The 25,483-nt window shown below is 51.7% G+C and overlaps 11 protein-coding genes across 11 annotated transcripts; 3 read left to right on the top strand and 8 right to left on the bottom strand.

Moving 5' to 3' along the window:
- Positions 1 to 54: 54 nt before the first annotated feature.
- On the top strand, positions 55 to 387 carry CLUP02_17997 (uncharacterized protein; the record flags this gene model as incomplete). The annotated part of the gene is made up of 2 exons (XM_049296901.1): positions 55 to 104; positions 195 to 387. 2 exons carry the CDS (start codon positions 55 to 57, stop codon positions 385 to 387), a joined length of 243 nt encoding a protein of 80 aa, XP_049138125.1.
- A 662-nt stretch (positions 388 to 1,049) lies between these two features.
- Positions 1,050 to 3,031, top strand: CLUP02_17996 (uncharacterized protein; the record flags this gene model as incomplete). The annotated part of the gene is made up of 12 exons (XM_049296900.1): positions 1,050 to 1,182; positions 1,241 to 1,373; positions 1,443 to 1,554; positions 1,652 to 1,939; positions 2,013 to 2,048; positions 2,118 to 2,156; positions 2,198 to 2,247; positions 2,403 to 2,448; positions 2,509 to 2,562; positions 2,641 to 2,694; positions 2,758 to 2,904; positions 2,969 to 3,031. 12 exons carry the CDS (start codon positions 1,050 to 1,052, stop codon positions 3,029 to 3,031), a joined length of 1,155 nt encoding a protein of 384 aa, XP_049138124.1.
- Positions 3,032 to 3,435: 404 nt separating this feature from the next.
- CLUP02_17995 (amino acid permease) lies at positions 3,436 to 5,344 on the bottom strand (the record flags this gene model as incomplete). Its single annotated transcript, XM_049296899.1, has 4 exons — positions 3,436 to 3,552; positions 3,609 to 4,370; positions 4,470 to 4,925; positions 4,994 to 5,344. 4 exons carry the CDS (start codon positions 5,342 to 5,344, stop codon positions 3,436 to 3,438), a joined length of 1,686 nt encoding a protein of 561 aa, XP_049138123.1.
- A 1,298-nt stretch (positions 5,345 to 6,642) lies between these two features.
- Positions 6,643 to 8,127, bottom strand: CLUP02_17994 (TRI11; the record flags this gene model as incomplete). The annotated part of the gene is made up of 3 exons (XM_049296898.1): positions 6,643 to 6,901; positions 6,986 to 7,635; positions 7,699 to 8,127. The coding sequence occupies 3 exons, from the start codon at positions 8,125 to 8,127 to the stop codon at positions 6,643 to 6,645; spliced, it is 1,338 nt and encodes a 445-aa protein (XP_049138122.1).
- Positions 8,128 to 9,319: 1,192 nt separating this feature from the next.
- Positions 9,320 to 9,940, bottom strand: CLUP02_17993 (uncharacterized protein; the record flags this gene model as incomplete). Its single annotated transcript, XM_049296897.1, has 2 exons — positions 9,320 to 9,521; positions 9,582 to 9,940. The coding sequence occupies 2 exons, from the start codon at positions 9,938 to 9,940 to the stop codon at positions 9,320 to 9,322; spliced, it is 561 nt and encodes a 186-aa protein (XP_049138121.1).
- Positions 9,941 to 11,168: 1,228 nt separating this feature from the next.
- CLUP02_17992 (uncharacterized protein) lies at positions 11,169 to 15,729 on the bottom strand (the record flags this gene model as incomplete). Its single annotated transcript, XM_049296896.1, has 10 exons — positions 11,169 to 12,702; positions 12,798 to 12,830; positions 12,916 to 12,958; positions 13,496 to 13,858; positions 13,918 to 14,238; positions 14,298 to 14,649; positions 14,704 to 14,810; positions 14,871 to 15,223; positions 15,291 to 15,636; positions 15,693 to 15,729. 10 exons carry the CDS (start codon positions 15,727 to 15,729, stop codon positions 11,169 to 11,171), a joined length of 3,489 nt encoding a protein of 1,162 aa, XP_049138120.1.
- A 387-nt stretch (positions 15,730 to 16,116) lies between these two features.
- CLUP02_17991 (uncharacterized protein) lies at positions 16,117 to 16,922 on the bottom strand (the record flags this gene model as incomplete). Its single annotated transcript, XM_049296895.1, has 4 exons — positions 16,117 to 16,426; positions 16,487 to 16,636; positions 16,704 to 16,839; positions 16,898 to 16,922. 4 exons carry the CDS (start codon positions 16,920 to 16,922, stop codon positions 16,117 to 16,119), a joined length of 621 nt encoding a protein of 206 aa, XP_049138119.1.
- Positions 16,923 to 17,018: 96 nt separating this feature from the next.
- CLUP02_17990 (zinc-binding dehydrogenase) lies at positions 17,019 to 18,124 on the bottom strand (the record flags this gene model as incomplete). The annotated part of the gene is made up of 2 exons (XM_049296894.1): positions 17,019 to 17,297; positions 17,363 to 18,124. The coding sequence occupies 2 exons, from the start codon at positions 18,122 to 18,124 to the stop codon at positions 17,019 to 17,021; spliced, it is 1,041 nt and encodes a 346-aa protein (XP_049138118.1).
- An 826-nt stretch (positions 18,125 to 18,950) lies between these two features.
- CLUP02_17989 (uncharacterized protein) lies at positions 18,951 to 20,557 on the bottom strand (the record flags this gene model as incomplete). The annotated part of the gene is made up of 2 exons (XM_049296893.1): positions 18,951 to 20,114; positions 20,501 to 20,557. The coding sequence occupies 2 exons, from the start codon at positions 20,555 to 20,557 to the stop codon at positions 18,951 to 18,953; spliced, it is 1,221 nt and encodes a 406-aa protein (XP_049138117.1).
- A 510-nt stretch (positions 20,558 to 21,067) lies between these two features.
- Positions 21,068 to 22,894, top strand: CLUP02_17988 (choline dehydrogenase; the record flags this gene model as incomplete). The annotated part of the gene is made up of 1 exon (XM_049296892.1): positions 21,068 to 22,894. The coding sequence occupies one exon, from the start codon at positions 21,068 to 21,070 to the stop codon at positions 22,892 to 22,894; it is 1,827 nt and encodes a 608-aa protein (XP_049138116.1).
- A 445-nt stretch (positions 22,895 to 23,339) lies between these two features.
- CLUP02_17987 (uncharacterized protein) lies at positions 23,340 to 24,891 on the bottom strand (the record flags this gene model as incomplete). Its single annotated transcript, XM_049296891.1, has 5 exons — positions 23,340 to 23,492; positions 23,633 to 23,663; positions 23,788 to 23,987; positions 24,156 to 24,215; positions 24,649 to 24,891. The coding sequence occupies 5 exons, from the start codon at positions 24,889 to 24,891 to the stop codon at positions 23,340 to 23,342; spliced, it is 687 nt and encodes a 228-aa protein (XP_049138115.1).
- Between the last annotated feature and the right edge of the window lie 592 nt (positions 24,892 to 25,483).

The following is a 25,483-nucleotide window of genomic DNA, read 5'->3' as shown; positions in this document are numbered from 1 at the left end:
CCATACTATTAACAACAATTTTCCAAGGGAAAAGAAGAAGTTTGGGGGCCGGAAATGGCCCCCAACACATATTACAACAAGGTTGAATATTGTCCCTCTTCCATGTACCACAAGGACTTGCCCACCACCACCAAACCCATTCCTTCGCGTCTTTCGATTTGATCAGCCTTCTCGGAGTCAGATTCCCAAACAAGAGAAGCGCCCGTTAAGGCGGCACGATCAGAGACATTGGATTGGGTGCAGCCGGCGCTACTTCTGACGCCAGGGGATAGCAAAGGGACCACCAAGGGTGGGAAAGGGGGGTCACCACAGCCGAGTTACTGGCACACGGGACACACCCGGGATCCCGTCCAGAAGCCAACTGCCAGCCTTACCCGCCCTGCCTAATTCAAACATACCCACTTAGTCCGAGGTCCTACTGACGTGCCTGTCCAACGTCGTCCGAGAAGTGCGAGGACTGGACCGGGGGGGAAGAGACATCGTATGCAACCTGCATATCAAGCGTGTGTCTGCCTAGGGGACGTGTGTCTCTGAGGATCAGTCGTGGACTCTCTCACTGGTCCGCCTGTCAGCATAGAGGTGTGGTCTGTACGCCAGACCCTCCCTGCGTTGGAGCCAAAGATTTGATGGCGAGTCTACCGCGATCTTGGGTGGTCGATGACGACGGTGAGGCCTCTGGAGAAGTCTATGTCGATGTGCCACGATGATTCACGCTCAGCCCTAAAGAGCGGACTCTATGATGTCCGCTGCAGGCGGTGCAGCGTCTCTAATGCAGGAGTCCAGGAGAAGATACCGTCGTTGCGAACCAATCTCGAGATCGCATCATAACTCTCATCATGTGAGGTGTCTGCTACGCCTTCATTATTCGTACCATGCTAGGCAGCGTTGTCATCGACATTACCAATAGACGTTTCAGAAAGACATAGATGAGTCGAGGTGACGGAGGCTCATGATACCCTTCTGCCTTGCTAGTCATGAGCATGTACTTTATGGCCGAAGAAGATTGGTTAGAAAGAGAGTCTCGTTATTGATTCCAAAGAAATAAGCCGATGTCAATACATACGTCTCAGCCACTCATAAGGTTCGCCAGCGGGACTTTCTCGCAAAAACAAGAGCGCTCTAGGGACCCTGCCTGGCCTGCCACGCATTCGCGATCTTGGCGACGCCGTTCGCAGAGTTCTTGTGCGACACCAGACCTACTGTACCCTGAGCATCCGGGACCTTGGCGACTGATCTACAGGCGACTATCGATTGAAGACGGATACCTATCTCAACGGCTGCCAGTCGCTCGATGAGGATAATCTTCCAACCTCGCCTGGCAGATCATACCCACCCAGCATCCCAATCAATAGCGATCCAAAGACGCCTGACAGGTAGACACACATATATGAATGCAGCCCAGGTAATAGGATCGGGTAACACATCCAACACTTCCAATGCAGAGCTTCCTTGGCCTTGATCACAAAGTTCCTTAGAATCTCAAGAATCAGGACCAACATGGCGAGCCAGGGTCTCTTCGAAACCGCGAAACCCCTTGCAATCCCACCATGCGTGGTAAGGCTAGTCAAAAAGCCACTCCCACCACAGCACAACCGGAACGATAATAAGCTCTAGCAGGGGAGAGGGGGGTTTAATGTACGGGCCAAAAAAGCAAATCAGCAACAGCGCAAAAGTGCGTTGTACCGGAACGGCCGAGACTCGTGCAGGAGGAGACCAAACCTCTTTGAGCCAGCCGATCTGCCGTCCTACGGGCCTGCTTACGCCAAGCCCTTCCGGCCCACGAGACTCTCGAAACTCAACCGAAGAGTCGACAAGACTTTTGCAGCTTTTGCAGCTTTCTCGTAGAATAGCCATAGAGCGAACTGATCCATTCATCTTGATAACATCATTTCCTGGCCTTGTTTTGGATTCTCGTGTGTACGATACAGTGGGTGAGCAAGTGTGTCGTGGCTCTCTTATGCATGCTTTTGGTGTCGGTCGCTCGAATGCGCTTATTGCTACAATCACACTAGCACGATATTGACGACGACTTTGAACTTCACGTGTATGTAAGCTTGGTCCGGAACAACGGGCACCGTTGCCGCCCCGTTTGGAAACCATGAGCCCCGAAGTCTTAGTCCATTGCCCTTTCAACCACTATCAAGCCAAACCCCTATGTAGCTGAAACCCCATGTCGTAAACACATCGTGGAATGCAGATGCATGGGCGGATTGCGGCGCAGTACAGCGGCGACTCCGTTATCGGTACGTGAACACGAAAAAACGCGGGGGATAAGGGCTGTGTGTGTACTACGAGGTCATTTATGTAGGCGTACGGGATATGCGTGTCCGTAAGGTGTGTGTGGATGTGCGGTGTATGGTGTGACGTCTGACTACACACTTTACCGACGTACGGCTGACAAGCCTCACTTCCCGGCTGACCAACATCGCGTATGGTGGATACACCTACGTGCAGGAGGGACCCGACGAGGGCCAACTACGCAAGTCGTTTGAGCGAGACTGCACTTAGTCAAGCAAAGTCAAAATTGGCAACGATCTTGGTCATGACCGCCGGAAACCTGGGGTTCGAAACCCGCCAGGGCAGCGATAACGGGGAGGAGGGTGGGATCGACTGCTCGAGACTACCTCATGTACTGTGTAGTCTGGTGGTCAGCTTATCGAAAATCTGGACATCTTTGCCTTGACGTCGGTCAAAGTTCAGGCTAGCTCATTTCAACGACTTGAGCTCTCCTCTCGCCCTTCTTGGATGGGCTGACAGGGGTTGGGCAACTTTGGAATGACGTTCTTGTACCGGGCCCGACCTTCCGAGATGGAAAACGATGTGGAATCACCCGATGGAGGGCGTTGGGTTCAGTCAGATAAACAACTGCCCTGCAGACACCAGCGTGCGACGGTCGTGGCTAGTGTTGATAGAGGAGGCCTCGTATGAGACGTAAGAAGAGCCCCTCCTTGTGATGCCTGACTGGAAGGTCTACAAGGAAACAGACGCATACTTACTTGCACACCCGCTGCGGACTGCTTGCTCCCCATAGCATCAAGAGAGATCTTCCATCATCATCTCCTAGCAGAAGATAGCTTAGGTCCGATGATAACCTCATTTCGTGGCAGGATAGCTAACTTGCCCACGGAGAAAAGCTCGTGGAAGACTTATCCCTTGTGATTTGGGTCACTGGGCCATAGGTAGCTTGATTGCGATTCAAACTGCTTCCTGCATGGCTTTGATGACAGAATGTCAGGTCTCCCCTGGCCAAAATGGTAACGTATCTACTAGCTTGTCTGGCTTGATCAATTTCACACACACGGGGAGATTGATGTTTTGAGTCTTCGGAAACGTTTCCGTGGTTCCATTTTTAAGACTAATGCTACACAACCTCCATCTTCAGGCGCGCGAATGGCGGCAACGTGGAGGTACACCCGACTCCAATGTCTGTGTCGATCATGAGAACCAATCCTTGACCTTCCCGCCAAATGTCGTCGGCTTGGCCTTCTCTGGGGCCCACTCTGACTCGTGAAGACGGCCAGACCAGAGATCGATCTCGTGAGCGCGGACGAACTAAGCATAGTCAGTGGACTGCGCTTCAACTTGTGTGAACGAAGAGGAAAACATACCTTGGTCTTATGAACAATCTTCCACACGATGATGGGCACGATGAAGATGGGGATGCCGATATACGATGAGATAAAGTCCGAGGTCGACCAGTTACCAGCAAGGAAAACGGAGAAGCCAGCTACGAAGACGATAATGGTCGATCCAATGAAGCCGAACCAGGCAGCGAACGGCTGGAAAGGTGCCTTCCAGGGCAAAGTATCACGGCTGACACCTTGCACCTTCATCGCCTTGTGGAAGCGGATGTAGCAGAAGCAAAGCGTGGCCCACGCGATCAACCCAGCAACGGTACTCAAACTCAGCAACCAGTTGAACGCATCAGCGGCACCGCCGGAGCCGAGACTGAGATACGCCAACGGGCCAAACAACCACGCGGTGATAACAGCAACGTACGGCACGCCGTGCTTGGTCGTGCGGCCGAAGAACTGCGGCAGCTGGCGGTCCGTCGTCATGGCGACGATCATGCGGGAGCCGACCCAGCAGTACGAGTTACCCGCGCTCCAGGCGCTGACGAGGATGCAGGCGTTGACGATGGAGGGGAGGATGTTGATGCCGGCCTGGCGGATGGCGATGACCCAGGGGGAGGAGTTTGCGTTGCCCGAGTCGGAGACGAGGCCTTCTTCGCGGGGGTCGACGATCAGGGAGATGAGAAGGGCGCCGAGGACGTAGAAGAAGCCGATGCGCCATGTTACGCGGCGGGCGGCGTTGGGGATGGCTTTGTGGGGGTTGATTGATTCTGCGGCGCTGATGACGACTGTCTCGACCTGTTTTTGGTGTCAGTTTTTGTTCGCGAATCTTCTAGCTTCTCTGACTCTCTTCTCTTGAGGGGGAAAAGAGAGAGACTGCGGCAGGGGATAACATACACCAATGAAGGAGAAGGACGCGTTCACAAAAGCAGCGAGGAAGCCCAGGAAGTGACCAGTCGAACCGGTGATGCCGTTGTAATCAACCCAGGCACCTGGGTTATTCCAGTACCGGAAGCCAATGGCCTCGTGGTTGGGACCTCCGCCGGCGGTAATGATGATGGAGGTGAAGACTAGGCCGATGAAGCAGAGGACCTTGATGGAGCCGCCCACGACCTCGGTCTCGCCGTACCAGCGCACGCTGAGCAGATTACAGAAGAGGATAAGGGCGAGGGATATCGTGATGACGACCGCGGGCGTTATGTCTGTCCAGTACGATACCAGAATCGCAGCCGCCGAGGCTTCTGCGCCGATGGAGATTGTGTAGCAGTAGCCGTAGGAGATTGCGAGGGAGAAGCCGACGGCCGGGTCGATGAAGCGGGTTGCCCAGTGAGGGAATGAACCGGCGGTGGGAATCTGTAATCAAGAGTCAATTCGCCGTTACGCGTCATGACTGTGAGAGAGCGTCTGCTTTTGTCACGTACCAGCGTCGCAAGTTCTCCAATACTCTGCATCACACACCACAAAACGGCACCGACGATGATGTAGGCGAGCAGAAGACCAGCCGGGCCGGCCTTGGCGTAGGCCGAGCCCGTTCCGATGAAGAGACCAGTTCCGATACCACTGCAGAAACCAATCATGGTGACCTGGTAGTCGCGAAGACGGCGCTGGGTGCGACCGTGGCCGCCGACGTTGAGCTGGGGCTCCAGGATGGCGGCCTTGTCGTCGTGGTGGTCGTGGTGGTCCTCGGCACCAGACTTCTCAATGTCGCGGACCACATCGTCGTCGGCGGCGGGCCCGATGGACCGGGGCCGGGAGGAATCGTACGCCGTCATGGCTGAATATCCTGTTTCTCAAGGACAGTGACTGAAGCCGGCGATTGTTCCGTTGGGGCTAAATGCCTATGTTTGTTCGAAACTTGAAGGAATGAACAGTCGAAAGGTTGTCCAGAGGGAACGGACTCGTAGACGTGGAGGGGCCCAGATCCAGATTATATGAAATACCTAGCGGGAGTCAATCCCATCTGCAAGATTTTTTTCGCATCCCTAGGGCGAGACCGGAGGACTGGGCACTAGACAATGGCATCATCGGGCTAGTTCGCGGGGCGTTCCTGGGTAGTGTGGGGGCATGAGGGGCGAAGATGAGAGCTTGCAGCAGATCGTGAAGCTGGGCGCTCTCACCGAGCTTGGCCGCGCTTCACCTCTTCACCTCGGTCTGCTTTCGGTCTGGATGTAGTCTTCTGCCACGTTGATACGATGACCACATGCTGTGAGGGTCTTGATGGCACTTCAAACGTGTCGCATTTGACACAACGCATCAACAAGCATAGACACGAAGCTTCAGAAGCTATCCCATCTCCGGTCTCGCAGAAAAGCTTTGAGAAATGGAGCGATGGCAATTCCAGGTACGTAAAAATTCTTCCCAAGTTGGCCGAGGCGGGCGGGTCCGGGGTCGCGGAGGACGGGGTGCTGTGGGCCCCATCCAATTTGCGCCGGCGGTACGGAGGTACAAAGCGCGGTAGCGCGGTATGTGGCGGGCCTGATTCCACTCATTTCAGCACCCATTAGACTTGTGAGTGGCTAGAAGCGCCGGTTGCAATCTGCGAACAGGGAGGCGAACGCATGAGTCGTTCATCTGAAAATCTTCTACAATTCTTCTGGAAGAGTAGCGAGAAAAAAACTTACGCCGAGCTAGTAATGCCCGTGACAAAGGGCACTTGCAAGAAAGGGTCCATCCCCACGTGCTGCCTCCCGACCTGGCCAAGACGGGATCTTACCTGCAAGACCGGGAGAGGGGCGAGGGGTTCTCGATAATGATGGGAACTGATAGCATAGTTGATAGGAAGCCCTGGCGTCCCTCTGCGTCACACAGATCGATGTAAGTGGAGGTCCAATTGATCAACATCTTCAAGATCTACCAAACGGTGGGAAACCTGCCAAACACCGCGTCGCGGCAACCGATCCGGGTATGGCATTCTAAAAACGCAACCGCCGTAAGTCAAATACTCCAAAATTCTGCCCACTTCTCAATGACCGCCTCGAATTGCGCGATCCGGAAACCCCGAACCAGACTACTGCGTACGCAACCACAAACCACACACTGATTCTTTCTTTCTAATCACCAGCGCATCAGATCAGGGCAGAGTTACCTCGCACTTGTGCCCGGCAGGGCTGATCATGAAGAAATTCTCCATCTCCATCATCTCATCCGTCATCCCGCGCGCCATCTTCAGACCCCTGCACTCCCGAAAGAGCACGGCCACACCTAGTCTAAGTTCCATTCTCGCGAGCTCTACGCCCAGGCAGATCCGCGAGCCCGCGCCCCATGGCGAGAAGAGAAGTTTCTGGTTCGGCGTGAGTTTGGTTTGGTCCATGAATCGTGTCTCGTCGAAGCTTCTGTCACGTCAGCTGGTTGCTTCTTTTCGACGCCATTCCGTCGCAACACCATATTCGTAAAGTAATCAGTGAGAGCCTTACCGTAGGGGATCCGGCCACACCTCCGGACCCCGGTGAAGCGTGTACGCCTGCGTCTCCACCGTCACGCCGCCGGGGACAAAGTAGCCCCCAAGCGTGGCGCCGCCCGCCGGCACCGACCTCGACAGTTGTCCCGGGACAGCGCCGTATAGCCTCAACGTCTCGTCAATCACGGCGTTGAGCAGCGGAAGCTTTTCAAGCCCATGATCGTCGAAATCGAGGGTCAACCCCGCGACCTCATCTTCCAATTTGACTTTCAACTCAGGCCGCTTTATGACCGCCCAAACTAGGTACGCCAGCGTGATGGAAGTTGTGTCCGAGCCGCCAATGATCATGCTCCGGCTTTCTCTCTGCACCACTTCTTCCGTTAACTTCGCATTGCCGCCCTTCTCTTTTTCTTCTTTGCTGCTGGTATCGTCTGCGTCGAGAGCATTCAGCAAGGTCGCGAACAGAGTCCTATTACGATCGCTGTTCTGGCGGAGGCTCTCAAGCGCGCGATTACCGTAGCTGTCAAGGACGGCTTGTGCGTCGACGAGATCTGTCGAGAATTTGAGGAGTGGCACGTGAGAGCGGATGAAGTGCAGCCAGGGCAGCTCATAACGCGTGATATTTTGGACCGATATAAGCTCCAGCATCTTCATGTAGTCGTTTTTCTTTTATCTTGTCGTTAGTGTACTGGCCAGCAAAACGTAGGAGGGAATTGAGTAACATCATACCTCGCCCAGTTCGAGCATATTGAAAGACTCCCCGAAGCACAAATGAGCCACGACATCAGTCGCCATCATGGTGAACCACTTCAAGACATCCGAGCACCCACCCCCCTCAGCCTCTGCACGTATCTTGCCTACCGCCGCATTCACCTTCTCTCTAACGACGCCCTCCCACTCTTTCCTGAGCGAAGCCTTCGTAAAGACCCTGCCGAGTAGTCTCCTGCGGATAGCATGTTTCCTCGGATCACGCATCGCAAAAATACTCGGCTCGCCCCCGTCAGGCGAGTTAGACTCCTCGTACCACGGCGCCTTGAGGAAGCCGCCCCCGATGCGGTGGATTGCGGAAAAGCCAGCTGGGTTTGCGACGGCTACTTCGTGGGGAGAGATGCGAACAATAGGGCCGTGGCTGGCGTGCAGCGCGTGGACATAGTACATCCGGCGGCCAGTGAGGACGTGGTATTTGAGAGGTAGGTGGGTGAGGAGAGTATGCCATGGGCCTGGGATGTGTCGGAGGGGATTGATGAAGGCTGTGTGGACTGTCTGGATGAATTAGTTGCTGGGCACCAAATGAAGATAGCACAGCATTTCTTGCAAGATCATCGTAGGATAGAGGCTCTACTGAATGGGTATGCACCTATCCGCTGTCTGTTATTTGAAGACAATGCTCACATAAGTAATAAGAATCAGGATTAAACCTATGGCAGCATAACCCATTCCAACATGGTTCGTGAGGTCTGTGGATAGCATCATTACAATGTGTGCAGAGCTCTTCATGCACGGAACTGACTGGAGGAGGCAAAGGGATTTTGGGTAGATGATAGAGATTGGGCTCACACAATCATGTTATCCTAGAACGTCGCGGAAGATGAGAATGCGAGTGGAGGATTAGAGTGCTTTTCAAGGCATCCCTTCTCAGCGTTTGACTTTTTTCGCTATCGTTCTCGCTCACTGTTCCGCCGAAACTTTGCCTAAAAAAGAGAGGAGGAACAAGACAACCTGTGATGAAGTAATCTTCCCCTCAGTGTCTGGTTTCGATGAAAGCATAAAGTGAGCACGTAAGAAAGCGGGATATCATTCAAAGTTTGAACCTTGCCATGATTGTCCAATCTGCTGTTAGGGGTCCAATATTTGAGTTGGAAGTACTACTCTGGAGTTTTGCATACTACGCCAATATCACTAATCAAGTCATCCCCGACTTGGATTTATCGAAATAAGATATCTAATCATATGCTCGATAAAAGCAATGGTCAGTTGACTTCTTGTTCATTACAACACAATTCTGGCTGCGGAGGCTTGAATTCTCTCTGGATTGACGGGCATCGGAAATACTTGGTAACCAGATAGTTTACGTCACCCGACTCAATTGGCACCGAAAATGAAGTGAAGTCCAACAAAGCTAATCAGAGCCCAGTGTTGCTGCCTATATATGCAGCCGACTATTTTGAGGAAAGGGAAAATTTTACACCGATCTCTACATCTATAGAGTGTGGGATGAGGTGTAAATCTAACACCCCGCCAGGCTGCCATACGTCTGCTCAGGTCTGCCATTGAAACTCGAGCTAAGGTTGCATCTCCCACGATGAGAGATACGCTCAAGGTATATCCTGTATCTTGTTTTGTGAACCCCTCAAAGGCGCCGAGACCCGCTACCCTCCTCGAGATCCCTAGCTTCCATTTCTGGCTCATCGCCATCGCTAAGTGGTGTATACTCGGAAACGGTAGACGAGAAGAAGCCCGTCTTGGAGACATTACGGCAGTGAGGACATTCGCAGCTGCGACTGACGAGAAAATGAAGAGCCTGTGGTAGGACAATGTACAAATGGACGCCCCTAAAGAAAATTGTCAGCCTTGAGAAGCTCGGTCAACTCCGAGACAAGAGGAATACTCACAAGTCAAACATCATGAATACCGTGCAATACGTTCCCAGCACAATGAGTGGCTCGTGCCACGGATCCGTCAGGAGAATCCAACTCGGGATCAGGAACGAGAGGTGGAAGACCGCGAGGAGGCAGTCGGCCCAGAAGATATTGGATTCGGAGAGGGCTTGGATCGGTGAGCCGAGAGCGGCGACGGCATCGCGGTTGAGGACAAAGAGGCCAAGGAGGGCCGAGGCGGCGAGTGGGAGGAGACCCAAGGCCGGGAAGGCTCGCTCGGATGCTATCCCGTGGGCGATGAGGAGGATCAAGGCTGGTGGGAAGGCAATTATCTCGAGACGCCGGAGGGTGACGATTCTGGCTGCTGAGGACATCTTGGCTTTGATGATGTATGTGTTTGGTTGTTGTTGGTTGCTTTGATCGTTTCACGGGATGAAGATAAAATTTGAGGATTGGATTCTTGGGTATACGAGTAGACTTATATTAAGATCAGATCCTTAAGGTGGTGCCTAAAACCTGTCCCATCTGGAGTGACAAGAGAGATGTTACATGCACGTATCAAGCCAAGTGCAAAGCCACACACAACCAACGGCCTGGAATAGGAATTCTGGGGTGGTACAAGAAGATCTCATAGGTCCAGCGTCCAAAAAAGCGTCAAGCCGCAGGGCTGAAAAACATCCCGGGATCCTAAATTGGGGAAGATGGGAGCCTGGACTGCCGATCTGCATGGGTCCAAATCCTTCATAGGCAAACTAACGTGCTTTAGTATGCCGTCCTGCCAAAACAGGCCAATTGGAGGAGAGGTCACTAGGAAGTAGTCGCGCTTTACCCATGACACAGATTGTGGCTGCGTCAAGAAGTCAGGCAGACTTGAGTGCTATGCCTGCTGGTTCGAAGGAAGTTTGGTGATGACTTCGACCTGCGCTAGTATGAGGTTTTTACTAGCCACGGGCGTATGTGTTCAGCGCTAGAGGTACCTTGTTATCGACAAATTGGATTCTTTGTGAGTTACAGGTTGGAGAATACAGTTTCAATACAATAGTGGACTCCGTCCACAGATAAGGAGAGGATCTATCAGCTTGGTTAGCTCGATTCGACGTGGCCTTTTGCAACGTGGACACCGTGGTGTTTCTGTCTTGCAGCTTGAAAAAAAGTACTTTCATCGTGTAATAACTCTAGTTCACGACACGTGTCAAGCAATGAAATCTAGTTTCAACGGAAGCAAATGAGCGCTAGATGCGTGAATTCGATTACTCAATTTGCATGGACGGTGTTGCTGCCTAGTCGGGTATTTGCGAAGCCTGGGTTCATTGTGTGTAAGTATCTTTGCGCTGCTAAACAGAGTGGATTACAAGAGGAATTACAGTACTGAACACGTCACTGAAGATCGGCATACTGGTAAATCAATGAAATCAACTTAATTCGATTGAATGATACATAGATGTTGCAACTGGGTATCCCAGAATGAAATCCAAACTCCCCTAACCTCACCTGACTTACTTACTTGAGCAGAGAACCCAACAATAGAAGAAGCAAGTTAACCAAAACGCCCCAAAAAATCAGTGAATATTCTTGCCCAGCGCGAAGACTCTAGCAGTTACCTTATGCAAAGGTAAAGTGCTTATCCAGTTCCTTTCTCAACTCCTTGGACTCCGCGTCGACAGCGTCCAAGTTCCTGCCCAGCCAGGCACAATCCCAGAACGTAAAGAGCGCCCAAACTTTGATTAGAGAGTGAGCGTAAGCAAAGAGAATCTGGCATGGTATCAAGGGGATATCGGAAGGGTGGCGAAGGATGTGTGGCCAGAGCTTGATAGTCTTGGTCCACAGGACCCAAAGCGCAAGCAGACCCATCTCGCTCGTGAAAACACCCCTGGTATGCCATGAAAGATACAGAGACACGAAGAGAGTTGCGTCCCAGAACAAAGCAAAGTTGAAGAGCGCCGCTGCGTATACCGCCACGTAGGTATATGGCATTCTCCAGGTGTAAACGTCGCTGACACGCCTCAACATGCAGGGGTTGCTTCGGAACGTCGTCCTAGCCCAGCGAATTAGCTGGCCCCGGAACTTGACGGCATTCTCGTCGCCCAGCGACGTCTCGACCACGCTATCTTCGGTCTGCTGAAACTTGACTTTCCAACCGTGTCGGTACGCTTCGCGGGTGAGAAAGTTATCGTCGTCAGGGCCGAGACCTTTACCGCCAAAAAGACCAAAGAAAAAACGCTCCCTGCAGAATCTGTCCATGAAACCCATTGACTTGAGGAGCTTGGTTCGGTAGGCGGCGGTGCGGCCAGAGACGACAAAGACGCCTCCGTCGATGGCATTGGAGGCGCGTAGCTCCCAGTTATGGCGAAGGAGGTAGAAACATCCGATGAGGTTGACAATAGAGATGACGGACCACTTACCAGGTGTCGTGCGAAGCACGCGCTTGTATGTCGCCACCACGCCCATGTTATTGTCCTCAAAGGGCGCAAGGACCGAGGGTATGAACTCAGTGCTGGGCCAGTAAACGTGGTCGTCGGCGAGGATCGTGAATTCGGTATCGACGTGCGGTACGGCGTGAGCCACCTGACGTCGCTTCGAGGGGTGGAGGATGGCACTCACACCGATTCTCGTGGAAGGGTATTGTTTCTTGTAGCGCCTGGCGACTTTCTCGCAGCGACGGCGCATCTTGGCGCCGACGGCGACGATGAGAATGGCTGCTGGTCTGTTCTCGAGTACGGAGATGATGCATTTTACAAACTTTACGTTACCTGGATCAATCGTGGGGAGAATCACTGTGACGTCTCTATTGGTCCATTTTGGCCAGGCCTGAACGGGGGATGGCTCGTATCGCCAGCTTCCCCAGATGTTGCAGAATAGGCGAGTGTAGCGAAGGACGAAGGTGTACTGGAAAATCGTGGCCCAGTCCCCTGCAGTGTAGTCATAAAACGGCGTTGCTAATTTGCTGTAAATCTCCAGCTTCCAAGATAGCAATATGGTAAGAATGAAGAAGATGAACTGTTTCGGATTACTTCGAGGGAATCCTAGTATCGTAGTCAGAAGTGAACTGGGGTTGTTTTGGGTTGCAGGACGGACTTGGGCGCCAGAAGCATGCTGTATCGAGTGAACTGATGATACGGAACCTTCTGTGTCAGAACTGTCCGTGTAGTCGTCAGTGTAAGACATTTTGAGTCGTACTATTGATATCGAACAAGTGAGATGAGGATGCTGGAGGATGTGTTGACAACTTACAACTCCGAATGTCTTAGATCAACGACGTTGAGCCTAGTTATATGTTACAAGTAGCACGATATGACAGAGACTGAACAAGTCTATTGCGTTGCTAGACATTGGAAACAATGACACACACCTTCGCATCCACTCTTTGTTGGCGACCGATAATCCTTCGTTCTCTACGAAAGAAACGCTAAGGCAATGCTTACATCGGATTCAATGGAAACAAAACAATGACCTTTGTCAAGGTGCAAATGAATTGGCAAAGAAAACAGGGCAGTAAACTCGAGGGCTGTTCACGGTTCTTAAAGACGATAGCCTTGTTGCGAGCTTTTTCAGAGACAAGGCTATTGTCTCGCCAAGGCTTCGAAGGCGTCGAAGTCTGGAATATCGAGACTATTATTAAACTACATTGATACTTAGGAATTGGCAAAAGAACAGCACCCCCATGCGCTCGCTTCATGGAAGCAAGGTTTTACCTAAGCTGCGGATCTCTCAAGGAAGACTAGAAGCTCAAGGCGAAGTCGTTTCATTTGTCATTGAGCATGTCAAATTCTTCCCTACGTCATATGGGAATGGTTCATTGAACATTATTAGCAAAGTCGGTATCTCAGGTGTGAATAATGGAAGTGAAACATAGTACTCTCAAGAGCCTATGTACAATGACTCTCGCTAATCTTAGTGCATCATAGGACGAGCATCCTCTACCATCTCACTTGAGCCAAAATACTTTTCCAGCTCGTTCTCAAGCTCTCTCCCCTCAACGTGACGCATCTCTCTGGCGCGTTTGACAGGGTTGACTTTGTCGGCGTGCGCGCTGGCGAAGATAACATCAAGCTCCTCCAAGCTTCGTCCCTTGGGTTCAGGGAAGAAGAAGTACACGCAGGGGACGATGGCGGCGTTGAAGACCGCAAACATCACATATGTCCGATAGCCCAAGTTTGCAAAAGCAGGGGGTGTGATCATGACAATCAGGAAATTGGAAAGCCAATTGGAGCAGGTGGAAAGGGCGTTGGCTTGGATGCGGATTCGGAGGTTGTTGATCTCGGCAGGATAGAGCCAAGTCATTCCAAGCCAGCCTGCTTGAACATTAGTGTGATATCATAGAAAGGTCTTGGTAGTGGCGAGAGGGGCTTACCGATAGCGAAGAATGAGTTGAAGACAAAGAGGAAGACTGTTGCGGTGACACCATAGCGAGTCTCAAGATTAGGGGCTCCGTTGTCTGCAACTGTTCCCGTTGAGACAGTGCCGGCCAGGATCGCCATTGATGCCATCATGCCGAATGCGCCGAAAAGCATCAGCTTGCGTCGACCAGTTCTCTCAATTAGTGGTAAAGCAACCAGTGAAGCTAGGAAATACTCGGTGCCATTGAGAGCGGCGAGAAGTCGAGAAAGTTCGGGACCGAAGCCAAGAGAATTCTCGAACAAAAAGCCAGCATAGTAAGTAATCAGATTGATACCTGTGGGAACGTATTAGATAAAAAGTCCAATAACGGGCAGTTGTCCCGACTGGACCTACCGCAGATCTGCTGGAAGAATTGTGCGGCAATGCCGAGCAGAGTCCTCCTCAAGTTTTGCGAAGGGCCGTTTGTTAGGAGCTCTTTGTACTTGAAACCCCCACCTTGACTCTGAACCTCGAGGGCGTCCTGAATGGCTTTGACTTCGAGGGTGACTTCCTCGTCATCAATAGGTTTACCAAGAAGGCGAGACGTCACTTCACGAGCTTCTTCCATACGGCCCTTCATGGCTAGCCACCGGGGCGAGTCTGGAAGGTAGAGGAGTCCAATCATGACGATGATCGTGAAGAATGACTGGAAAGCTACGGGGAACCGCCAGCGGACGGTGCCTTCGAGGAAGTAGAATCCGTAATCCTATTGCAACATTAGTCCGCGTAAATGAGACAGTTGTGGGGCAAAAGAACTTACCACCCAGTATGCAATCATGATACCACCAGAAATGAGAGCGCCAGAGAGCGTGATGAGGAATCCGCGCTGATGAGGTCGAGCGCATTCCGATTGCCACGTTGGGATAGCTGCACTTTGGTTAGGTCATGACCTTAGTAGACAAGAGAAAGGACTGCGAGTGGTCTTACTTGATGTGACCATTCCATTTCCAACCCCTCCGATGATTCTTCCAGCCGAAAACAGTCCGTATTCATGCGCTCCAGCCTGCAGAATTGTGCCAAAGATCATGATTGCGCTACCCCAAAACGTGGACGACTTGCGACCCCAGGTCTCTCCGTAGAAGAGGATCAGGAAAGCCCCCAGGAAGCAACCAATCTGATAGACGGCCACGGCTGCAGCTTGCGTGTTCGGGTCACCGGTGCACTGGCTGTAGTCTCGCTGGGTATTTTCGGGGTAGTCGAGCCAGCAAAGGGCGTTTGACTGGTCCAGGGGCGTCATCAAGGTAATGCTCCTCTGAAAGTCATCGAGAGTCAGAAGCGAGCTAAGGACACCTCTGGATACTAGTATTAGAACCTGGTTTCCTTAAGGTTGGAGCGAAAGACACGTACTGATCATAACCAAACATCAAGAAACCGCAAGACGCGATGAATCCAATACTCCAGTTGAGCAGCTTGCCCTCGAGACGTTTCCCGCGGAACCCCCACTCTGGCAGATCGCCCATCTTGGCGAAGAATCCCATCAAGCCTCCAGGCGACTTTGATTTCTGGTCGACGGCGCGGCTGCTGTCGACCGACGACGGCGTTCGGCTGCCGCTGTCGCTGGGTTGTTCGCGCTTTTCCTGTTTCTCGGTCATATTGGGCTCAACAGCCGTACTGTGCTCGGCCATGTTTATTCCGATACCGACCCAAGTCGACAAGTTGAAAATTGCATGTAGTGGTGGACGATCAATCGAAGCTGGAAGGTCTTGGGGAAAGCGTGGCTGCAGGATGTGCGTCCAGCTTTGTACTTACTCACTTCTGACTCACGGCTTAGCGTCTTGACCAACATCGTTGGCCACCGATGAGACGGTATTTGGTAAAGGGTGACTTGGCTGAGGTCATATTGAGAGTTGGGAAAGCTGACAGACGAACAAGAGACATCGATATGGAGACTTTGCGTCTTGGAACAGCGCTACCCACATCTTTCCCCGGGTGAATGTCTTGGGTGTTGGTGGTTAAGCGCCGTTGGTTGATTTCTCTAGCCAACTGCAGGAAACGGCCCGATGCCATGTCGTCGGTTGGCTGGCCAAATCTCTTTCACAATGCTACTTTCGTTTCAATGATTGCGAATTTTGACGTTTCCTTTTCTCCTTTTTCGCCATCCTTCGGAGAGGCAGATGCAGATCTAGACAGGCCTGTGAAGATAGTTAAGCTCTTCGACAACGACGAGCTCTGGTCAATCTCTGAAGTACAATAGGTGAAATGACTCGAATACTAGAGAACATGTCTTCATGATATCAGTCGATAGCCAGCTGACTTCCGGCAGTGGATCGCGAAAATCATCGCCGAGCCCGAAGAGCCAACATCCTCCCGCACGAGTTGCCCAATAGAGTAAGCCGAGGCTGGGCGGCCCAAAACTTTTCTTCCTTTGACCTGGACAAAAAATAATTGCAGCAAGCTGAAAGGTTACGGGAAGAGTAAGACCCTTTTTTAGTCTTGGTGTTGTCTTGGACGTCGCTTGGTGTTTCTCGGCGGGCAAGGGTTCGCTTGCGGAAATGACGTTGGCCAAGTTTTAAGCTTAAATCGCTAGTCGGTTGATGTTGGACTATTTGATACCCACGGGGTTCTTGAGTCTCTCCACTTCCATGTCAGCAGCTGCGGAACCTCGAATTTGGCGAGCCTTGAGCCAAAGTACTTGGGCGGTTTTGATTCCGAGGGTAAACATACACGGCGTGATCTGCGAGAAACGGAAAAACCTTGTTCAGGCGGCAATGAATGTCGTATCTGAACAACCCGGTCTTGGGGAGCCGAACTCATTTCGACTCTCCAGCAACTTCATGTCTCACGTCAAGCATGAGCCAAAAACAGTACTCAATCTCAGCTGTCGAAAACAGACTGATATCGAATCTCCGCTCGTGATGGACGAGACTTTCAATCCCGTAGTTTGCAGTGAGCCGGCCTAGACTTGCACTCGTGAAACAAAGAAGAGCGGGTGGAGTAAGAACTCCTTCTGCGACATAACCTGAGTTGCGTAGCCGCCATTATTTGAAACAACTCAGCTAGCAATGGAACTAAATTTTGCACGAGGGATATTATCAGTCATAACTTCTCATTTTCATTTAGACGTTACGACATGGTTCATTGAAGCTTGAGAATAGCCTTTCCGAAGTTCTTTCCGGTAAGCATGCCGATCAAACCATCAGCAGCGTTGTCGATGCCCTCAGTAACCGCCAGCTTGGACTTGACGCTTCCCTCAGACAGCCACTTCTGCAAGTTCTCCTGATGATCCTTGAAGTGGGCGGGGCCAAATTTGGGGTTACCCACGAGGAAACCTTGGAGAGTGATCTGCTTGGTAACGAGCTGCATCAAGCCGTTGATGCCCTTTTGTTGATCGGCAGGGGTGTTGTAGTTTGAGATCTGTCCACGCATTAGCGTCCTATTCAAGTCCATGTAGGTATCAAAGTCTCAATTCCACCACTTACCATGCCACAGACAGCGATGCGGCCCTCGGTGTTCATGCTGGTGAGGGCAGCCTCGAGGTGATCTCCACCGACGTTCTCAAAGTAAATGTCTATTCCGTTGGGGGCCAACTTGGGAAGAGCCTCGGCGGGCTTCTCCTTCTTGTAGTTGAATCCGGCATCGAAGCCAAGCTCCTTGGTGATGAAGTCAAGCTTCTCATCTGAACCGACGGAACCGATCACGGTAAGTCCCTCCCGCTTGGCAATCTGACCGACGAGCTGGCCGACAGCACCCGCAGCCGAGCTGACAAAGATAGTCTCGCCCTTCTTCGGCTGTCCAATCTTGTGCAGACCGGACCAGGCGGTCAAACCCGGCATTCCGAGAGGTCCAAGGAAGAGCCCGAGGTCCAGGTTGTGGGGGTTCTGCACCTTGCGGCCTTGCTGCAGGATCTGAGGTGTGACGCGGGCGTACTGAGCGATGGGAGTGTGGGAGTAGACGAGGTCGCCCTCCGCAAAGTCGGAGCTGTTGCTCTTGAGAACCTTGCCGATTGTGCTGTTGGTGACGGGCCCGTCGAGCTCGAAGGCGGGGGAGTATGATTTTTTGCCGGCGTCGCGCATGCGGCCACGCTGGTAGGGGTCGAAAGAGGCATAGAGGACCTCGATGACCAGGCCGCCCTCGGGAGCATCGTTGAGGTCAATGGGGCGGTCCTCGATGGTGAGGTGTTCCCCCGCTACCGGAAGACCGGTAGGGATCTTCTTGAAAATGAGGGTCTTGTTTTGGGTCATGATGAATGTTGTGGTTTGGGTGAGCTTCTTAGATGAAGTGAGAGGTTTTGGGTTGTGAGCTTGAGGATGGTCCGAAAGCCAGTAATTGGTGTCTGATAACTAGAAGACCGGACGTCAAGAAATAGTCTTTCAATTAAAGCTGCATTGACGTAGTTGTGGGCAGAAAGTTGTGCCGAGGTATGTTAGCCATGATTTGTAAGGATATTAACGCCGATAAAGAGAACCAACCCCGCGCGTTCCACGCCTCACCCCGCCTTTTCTCGACTACGATGCTTTGGACAGTGACACGCGAGTAAGGTGCACTAAATATGACGTGCTGTTGCTTAATCATCACGAAAACTATTGTGCGACAACGGCCACAACGATAGTCCATGGCAAATCGCCACAGAGTGTCTTCGAGATGATTGAGGCTATTCACAAACCAGCTGACTGATGATGAGGTCTGCGAATTTGAGCCAACTGTGATTCGCCTAGTTACTTGGCTAGCTGACATGGCATGTAAGCACTCTAAGATCATACCCTGTCCTCTTAGATCGCATCTCTGCCGAGTTCTGACAGCTCGTTAGCGCATTTGTATTCTAGGTTAAAGTGCTAAGAGGTTTTTTGTATTGCGAATTTGTTAAGTAAAGATAAGAATTCAAATTGAGGCTGCTGTAATTGGGTTCCTGCAATGTGGAGGTTGATGTGGACTTAGAATAAACTTAGTCATATCCAGCTCCGTAAAACAGTTCACTTGCATGCACTCTTCGGTTTCCTGTCTATCTAGTTCGATTCATTATCTCGATCATATTGTGGGTGTTATGATATCTCTCCGGGACCTCTTGTTCTACCAACAATCCGCTTTTGAGCAAACCCCATCCAAGTCTGCGTGCCTGATCAAGTGGAAGACCGCCAGATACGCCGCCAACTCCACATGCACTAGTCCCACGGAAGACCATCTCGTCACAATCAACTCCTCAGCGTTGCCAAGAAACCACGAAACTAAAGAGACCGACACTATCGAAAACCAGAATCGCCAAGCCAGAAGATAGTATCGACATGGGCCGAAGTAAATCTCAACCGTCGTCCATGTGGCGACCCCTAACAACCACACGAAAGCTCTCCCGAAAGTCCATTTCCACTTGGACATCCGCGTCATGCTACCGCCCGTTTTCAAGTGAAGACCTGCGAGGCCGCTCCATCCGTTCAATATTGCCCTGATATCATCTCGTGTTCGAGGCGGCCAGAAGCGGAGAACGTTGGCCTTTGGATTGCAGAAGCCGTTTGGGACAACCAAGGAGATCGTAGCCGACGTTGCGGTGGGGAGGATGAAATAGCTCATAAGCGTAAGGGTCTGTCTCAGAGTGCCGTTTTCCAATAGAAGGCGAGGAGCAGATTCTATCGGGAGAAAGTTGACGAGACATTGAGATCCGTTAATGATTATGTACTTGCCACCGAGAATTGCCATGATAGTTTTGATGATGATGGCGGCTGTTTCGGTGGCTCCTTTGAACCATGGCTCTGAAGATGGCGATGACTGGGTTACAGAAGACTTGGAACCCCTACCGCCCAAGACAGACCACAGAGATGGTAATGGGATCCACCAGTTGATTGGGGGAAGAAAAGCATCCAAGGTGACCTTTCTCATGACGAGGCAAATTACTGCCAGTGAGAAAAGCACCAAGTATACGGGAGTGCTCATCCTGCCCGGCTGCAGATGCTCTACTGGTGCCATCGGAATATGGTCATGGTCTCGACGGTTCAAATTTGCTCGCGCCGCCAGGCCATCGTGCTCCCCGTCTCGTTCCGGTCGGTCGTTCTGGGTATCTCGGATTTCCAGGTTCATATCATTGACGAGTGGCTCCATGAACCCTGCTATAGCTTTGTCACGGGCGATTTGACTTTGGCGAGGTTTAAGGTCCGCTTCCGTCCGCCACGTGAGAGATCCGCGCTCTGAAAGTGATGATATCGATATGGTTGGATACAGTATGGGTGAACAGAATAAGGAAGCCTGACATGGTAAGATTACGAGATGCAGGTGAGATGCAGCTTATCTAAAGTACTTTACTTAGTAAGTAGTTGCTGTGCCTCTCACTGGACAGAAAGCCTTAGGCCAGGGAATGGCCAACCTGTGTAAGTAGCTCAATGAACGGTGGGCTGAAAGGATAAGGTTGTACAAGGTCAGTCACGTCCATTGCGGTCGGCAGCAATCAGTTTTGATTCTTGCTTTGTGAGAATAATCTTCCTATTTTATGTCCTTGTTTCTGTTTTCCTATTAAATCCCTTACTGACTTCTTGCGGATTCGAGAACCCCCTTAGTCGCTCAACAACGAAAATAGCTTCTCTCAAATCACAATAGATACACAACCATCAACTCGGGGCCTAGACTTGTCAGACCATGCTCTGTTGCTTGACATACTGGTACCATAGTGACCAGTAACCAAAAAACAGCATGGTGTGGGATCCGTCAGCGCGCAATGTAACTAACGTACCCCATCCACTAAGCGACGGCCCGTTTTCCCCTTCAATCCCTCCAGTATTCATCCCCCAATCTGTCACCATGCCCGAGAGGAAATCCTACGCCATGCTGACGTCTTGCTGGGGGACCAGAGACTATCGAATCTGACAGCTGGCTAAATGCAACAGCAGAATCCGAGCCGGCCTTACAGCACTTCTGAACCAACCCTACGACGCCCGTGTAGCACATCTTCAGGGGTATTTAAGCATGCTAGCCTAATTCCACAGTAATGGCGCATACGACCCGCGTTCCGGCGACTCAATCCATGATGGATCCCACGTACGATGATGCAACTCAGAGGGTATACATAAGTATAGACTCAAGTCATTGACCTTCATCATGAACTTCCCCGGAGAGTTTAGCTCGGCTCACTTGTTCAAGATTCATTTAGCAAAACGCGCTCGTCGATTGAAGTTTCAAGCGACAACCCCCCCCTCCACAACATAATGCTGCGGGCTTTCATCTTGTCGCTCGTGAGCCTCGTGGCGGCGCAAGACCGCCTCTTTTCCTCGGCCTTCGGGTACCCCGGCCGCAATGCAAGCTACGATTACATCGTCATCGGCGGCGGCACCGCCGGCCTAACTATCGCGTCGCGCCTCGCCGCAACCTCGGCCTCCGTTGCTGTAGTCGAGGCTGGCGGCTTCTACGAGGTCGAAAATGGCAACAACAGCGTCGTGCCCCTCCTCTCGCTGACCGGCATCGCCTTCATCGATCCATCGCCAGAGTTCACACCGCAGCCCCTGATGGACTGGTCCCTGGTCTCGGAACCGATCGCAGGCGCCGGAGGCCGACGGGTGCACTATGCGCAGGGAAAAACGCTTGGAGGGTCTTCGGCGATCAACACCATGTCGTATATCCGCGGGACAAAAGGATCCTATGACCTCTGGGCCGAGACAGTTGGCGATGAGATGTTTCGTTGGAAGAATATGCTCAGGTTTTTCAAGCGCTCTATCGACCTCACGCCGCCAAACGAGGAGAAGAGGCAGAACACGAATGCGACTGTGCGGTTCGATCCTAGTGACTACGACGAGCAGGGAAGCCCGTTGCAGGTTTCTTGGAACAACTGGGTCGACCCGACGCTGACGTGGCTTGCTCAAGTGGTACTGAGCCTCGGGCTGAGTATCAGCCCCAAGGGATTCAGCAGTGGCAAGCTGGCGGGATACGGCGCGTGGGTGCCTTCGACGATCGAGCCGGAAAAGGCGCAGCGATCTACGAGCGAGAGCAGCTTCCTACGACAGGCTATCAAGGACACTGAAATCATTGTGTACACTCACACTCTGGCAACTAAGATCCTGTTCGATGGTACCAAGGCTGTGGGTGTAAGCGTCAACTCCCAAGGGGTCGAGTACACCCTGTCTGCTAATAAAGAAGTCATCCTCACCGCTGGCACCTTTCACTCTCCGCAACTTCTCCAGGTCTCTGGAATTGGTCCTCGCGAAAGACTAGAGGCCCTCTCGATCCCGGTCATCGCCGACGTCCCCGGCGTGGGACAGAACTTGCAAGATCCAATCCAGATTTTCGTCGCGTACCCCGTCAGCACGCCTTCTGCACAATCTCTCACCAATGATCCAGCCCTCAACCCAGGCTTCGTCAAAGAGTATCTCAAATCTGGCACCGGTCCCTACAGTTCCGCTGCAGGCTTTTTGGCGCACGAGCGGCTTCCCAACTCTACTCTCGCCAATCTCACGCAAACAACTCGTGACAAGCTTGCTTCGGTTCCTTCTCACTGGCCTCAGCTTTCCTTTATCGTGGGGTCCTTCTCAACTGGGCCAGGACAGACTAGCGGGACTCTTGCTGCCTACCTCCCTCTCGTCTTCTCACGCGGCAACGTCATTATATCGTCAGCTTCTATTGACGCGAAGCCGGTCATCAACTTGAATTGGTTATCTGACTCCGCCGATATAGAACTGGCTGTCACGGCCGTCAAGCGGCTACGTACGGCTTGGGCCTCACCATTCGCCAATACTCCCGGATTCAAGACTGGCCCTGAGCTGCTCCCAGGAGATTCAGTGCAGACCGACGAACAGATACTGGAGTATGTGAGGGCTAACGTGGGGCAAGTGTGGCATCCTGTGTCCACTGTTGCCATGGGGAAAGAGGAAGATGTCACATCGGGCAAGGCGGTGGTAGACAGCCGCGGGCGTGTGTTTGGTGTCCAGGGGCTGAGAGTCGCTGATGCGAGCGCTTTTCCATTTGCTCTGCCGGGACACCCTCAGTCTGCTGTGTATGCTTTGGCAGAGAAGATTGCGGAGGACATAATTATTGGTCGTTGAACAAATCACATTCATTGGTAATGTGTCAAATTGGCTATGGTTACTAGGTAACTAGGCTCCTGTGGTATCCTCTGGTGGCCCTAATTGCGTAATGCAGCATACCGCTTCTCCTTATTTCCAAGCCAGATTACTGGCCATTCATAACCACCAATTCCGAGTCATTCCTTCTATCCATCTGTAAGGTACCCAATGTTGAATAGCACGGTCACGCTGCTCATGCAAGGTTGCCTAGTCGGTAGCCAGGTAAGAGCTCGGTGACATGCCTCAGTGATTTTCCATGTGTTCGATGAACTCTTGAATAGCCCTGCAGTCGGACTCTCTGCACTCGATTTCCGATTGGTTTCTCTTGAGGTATTCCATCTCGTACTTGAGAAAATGCACACGACTCTGGTTCTCTGCAATAGCTTCCTTGACCATTTGCAACTTTTCACGACGACCAATGTTTTCAATGTTGGTTGACGGAATGCAAAGTCATATAGAGATCAGAGTCGATCGTAGTGACAGTTTCGTCAGCCAGCTCGCAAAATTCGCAGTCGCCTTGGGTGCAAGAGTCATCTGAAAGCTGACTGTCGCCGAGAGCTTTGGCGCTCTCTTCGTTCTATTCATCTATTGTTAGCTTCGGATGTTTGTATGGTGGTGTGGCCTATTTCCCCGAGCTGATGTGATGAGACGTGAGGGGAATGGAGCTGCTGATAAAAAGGAACTCAAAGGAAGAAAGGAAATGGAGGCTCGTCTTACGGCACCGGCTCTGGCGTCGGCGTTGAAAAGCCTATGGCCCATCTTGTCTCAGTACATCGTTTTCGCTGGTGTTGGCGGCAGAGAATTTCTGGTGATGGTAGGGTCCTGGTAAGAGGTCAGATAGAAATTCGTCAAGGAAATTTACATTATCTCACCGACTAGATGTAGTGATGCGAGCATCGATTGCAGCCTCCGCCTCGACGGTGCTCACGTACGCCCTCATGTTCTTGGTCTTAAGCCAGGGGTCAAAAGTAGACTGGGTTTGGAGGATTTTCCAGGACACCTCCCCCTTCTGGCCCAAACGCCAGAGACGTCCAATGACTTGGCACTGCAAGCCAAAGTTGGAACAATTCTCCTGATAAGAGGTCAGATGGAAGTTTGTTAAGGAAATTCACATTATCTCACCGACTCGATGTCAGGGGGACTATCAGCTCCAATAATTCCTAGCTGGGCCCGGGAGGTGTATTCGAGATGGTCTCAGCGAGAACGTCCATTCTTGGTTCTCAATACCACCCGTACTTACGAAGTTCCAGGGAAGTGGCTTCCATACAAGTCGTCTCCAGACGAGCTTCATTGAGAGCGTCTACGACCTTGAGAATGCAAGTGGAGTCACCTTGCCGAGTGAATAGATTAGGTAGGTGAAAGTCTAGGTAAAACATCCAGGCGAGTCGTGAGAGAACCTGTCTGCTGGAGTAAAGAAGCTCTCCGGGCCTTCACTGAAGATGTAGTGATAATTCTGCTCTCCTCGATGTTGTTATACTCGAGAATCCAAGGGACCCAAAGCAGGGTGGGATTGATCTCATTGTGGTCGGTGGTACATTTTGGAACCCTTGACGGTTCGATGCACCAAAACCTCGCCCGGCGTCTAAGCTTGTGACCTTACTTACTAAGGTATGATCACGGTTCTATGCAATGTGACTGAGTGCATAAGAAAGGCAGCGCATGATTCAGGACATGATCAGAAGCTAGAAAGATTAAATCGGAATATCATGTACTGGTAATTGACTGTATTGTACGTTGAGTCGGCGATTGTTCGTGGTGTTAGACATGAGTATAATGTTCCACGCGGTCTCGGGCTTGTGGCGCTCAGCCTTGAAGCGGTCGAAGAGCTTGACAAGGTCCTTAGTCTTTTCCAAGGTTTCTTTCACCCTGTGCTTGGGCGCGGTCTTGGGCGTCTGGTAGAACACATGCACCTTGAAGAGGTGATAGAAGTTCTCCTTGACGACCTTGAACGTCTGGTCGAGGACGGACGCCGGCATCACAATGGCCGAGGGATAGTACTTCCACTCGGGGTCGCCCTCGATATATATATATTTATATGCATAGATGTGCGCAAGTGATAAAATAGTTCGGATCATGGACCCATATATAGCTAAAGTACAAAGGAGTATCATGTCGAAAGTGCCTGGCCTTGTTGGACCCAGGTCTCGTGGGATCTTTACATTATGATGAAATTTGATGGGATCCTATAAGCTAATTATCTCCACGACTGTAGATGCTCTGATAAGTACACGACAGCTGGGTGTTTGTGCCGTTGTGCTCTTTCAGTATGACCGTCACTGTCATCCTGTCTTCTTCTGGCGCTGTTTGCCCATCGAAAGGTGGTTTCCTATCAACCCCGCACTTTCAATTGCGCATGTGCCGCTTGTGCAGGATCAGAATGCAGAGATCTGCAAGCCAAACGCGTGATCCATAGAGGTAGGAGAGAGACGATTGGGGAAACGGGGTAAGCGATAAACGGAAATCGTGTTACGCTTGTTGCTACTACTTAAAATTGTTCCTTACTGTTTAATGCACCCGCTTGAGTGTACCCTGTTTGTCTTCGAGAGAAACAGATCTTATGTTGTCGGA

Source organism: Colletotrichum lupini, chromosome 10 (assembly GCF_023278565.1).
Source record: "Colletotrichum lupini chromosome 10, complete sequence".
NCBI classification, from domain to species: domain Eukaryota; kingdom Fungi; phylum Ascomycota; class Sordariomycetes; order Glomerellales; family Glomerellaceae; genus Colletotrichum; species Colletotrichum lupini.
This window is presented reverse-complemented; position numbering and strand designations above follow the sequence as displayed.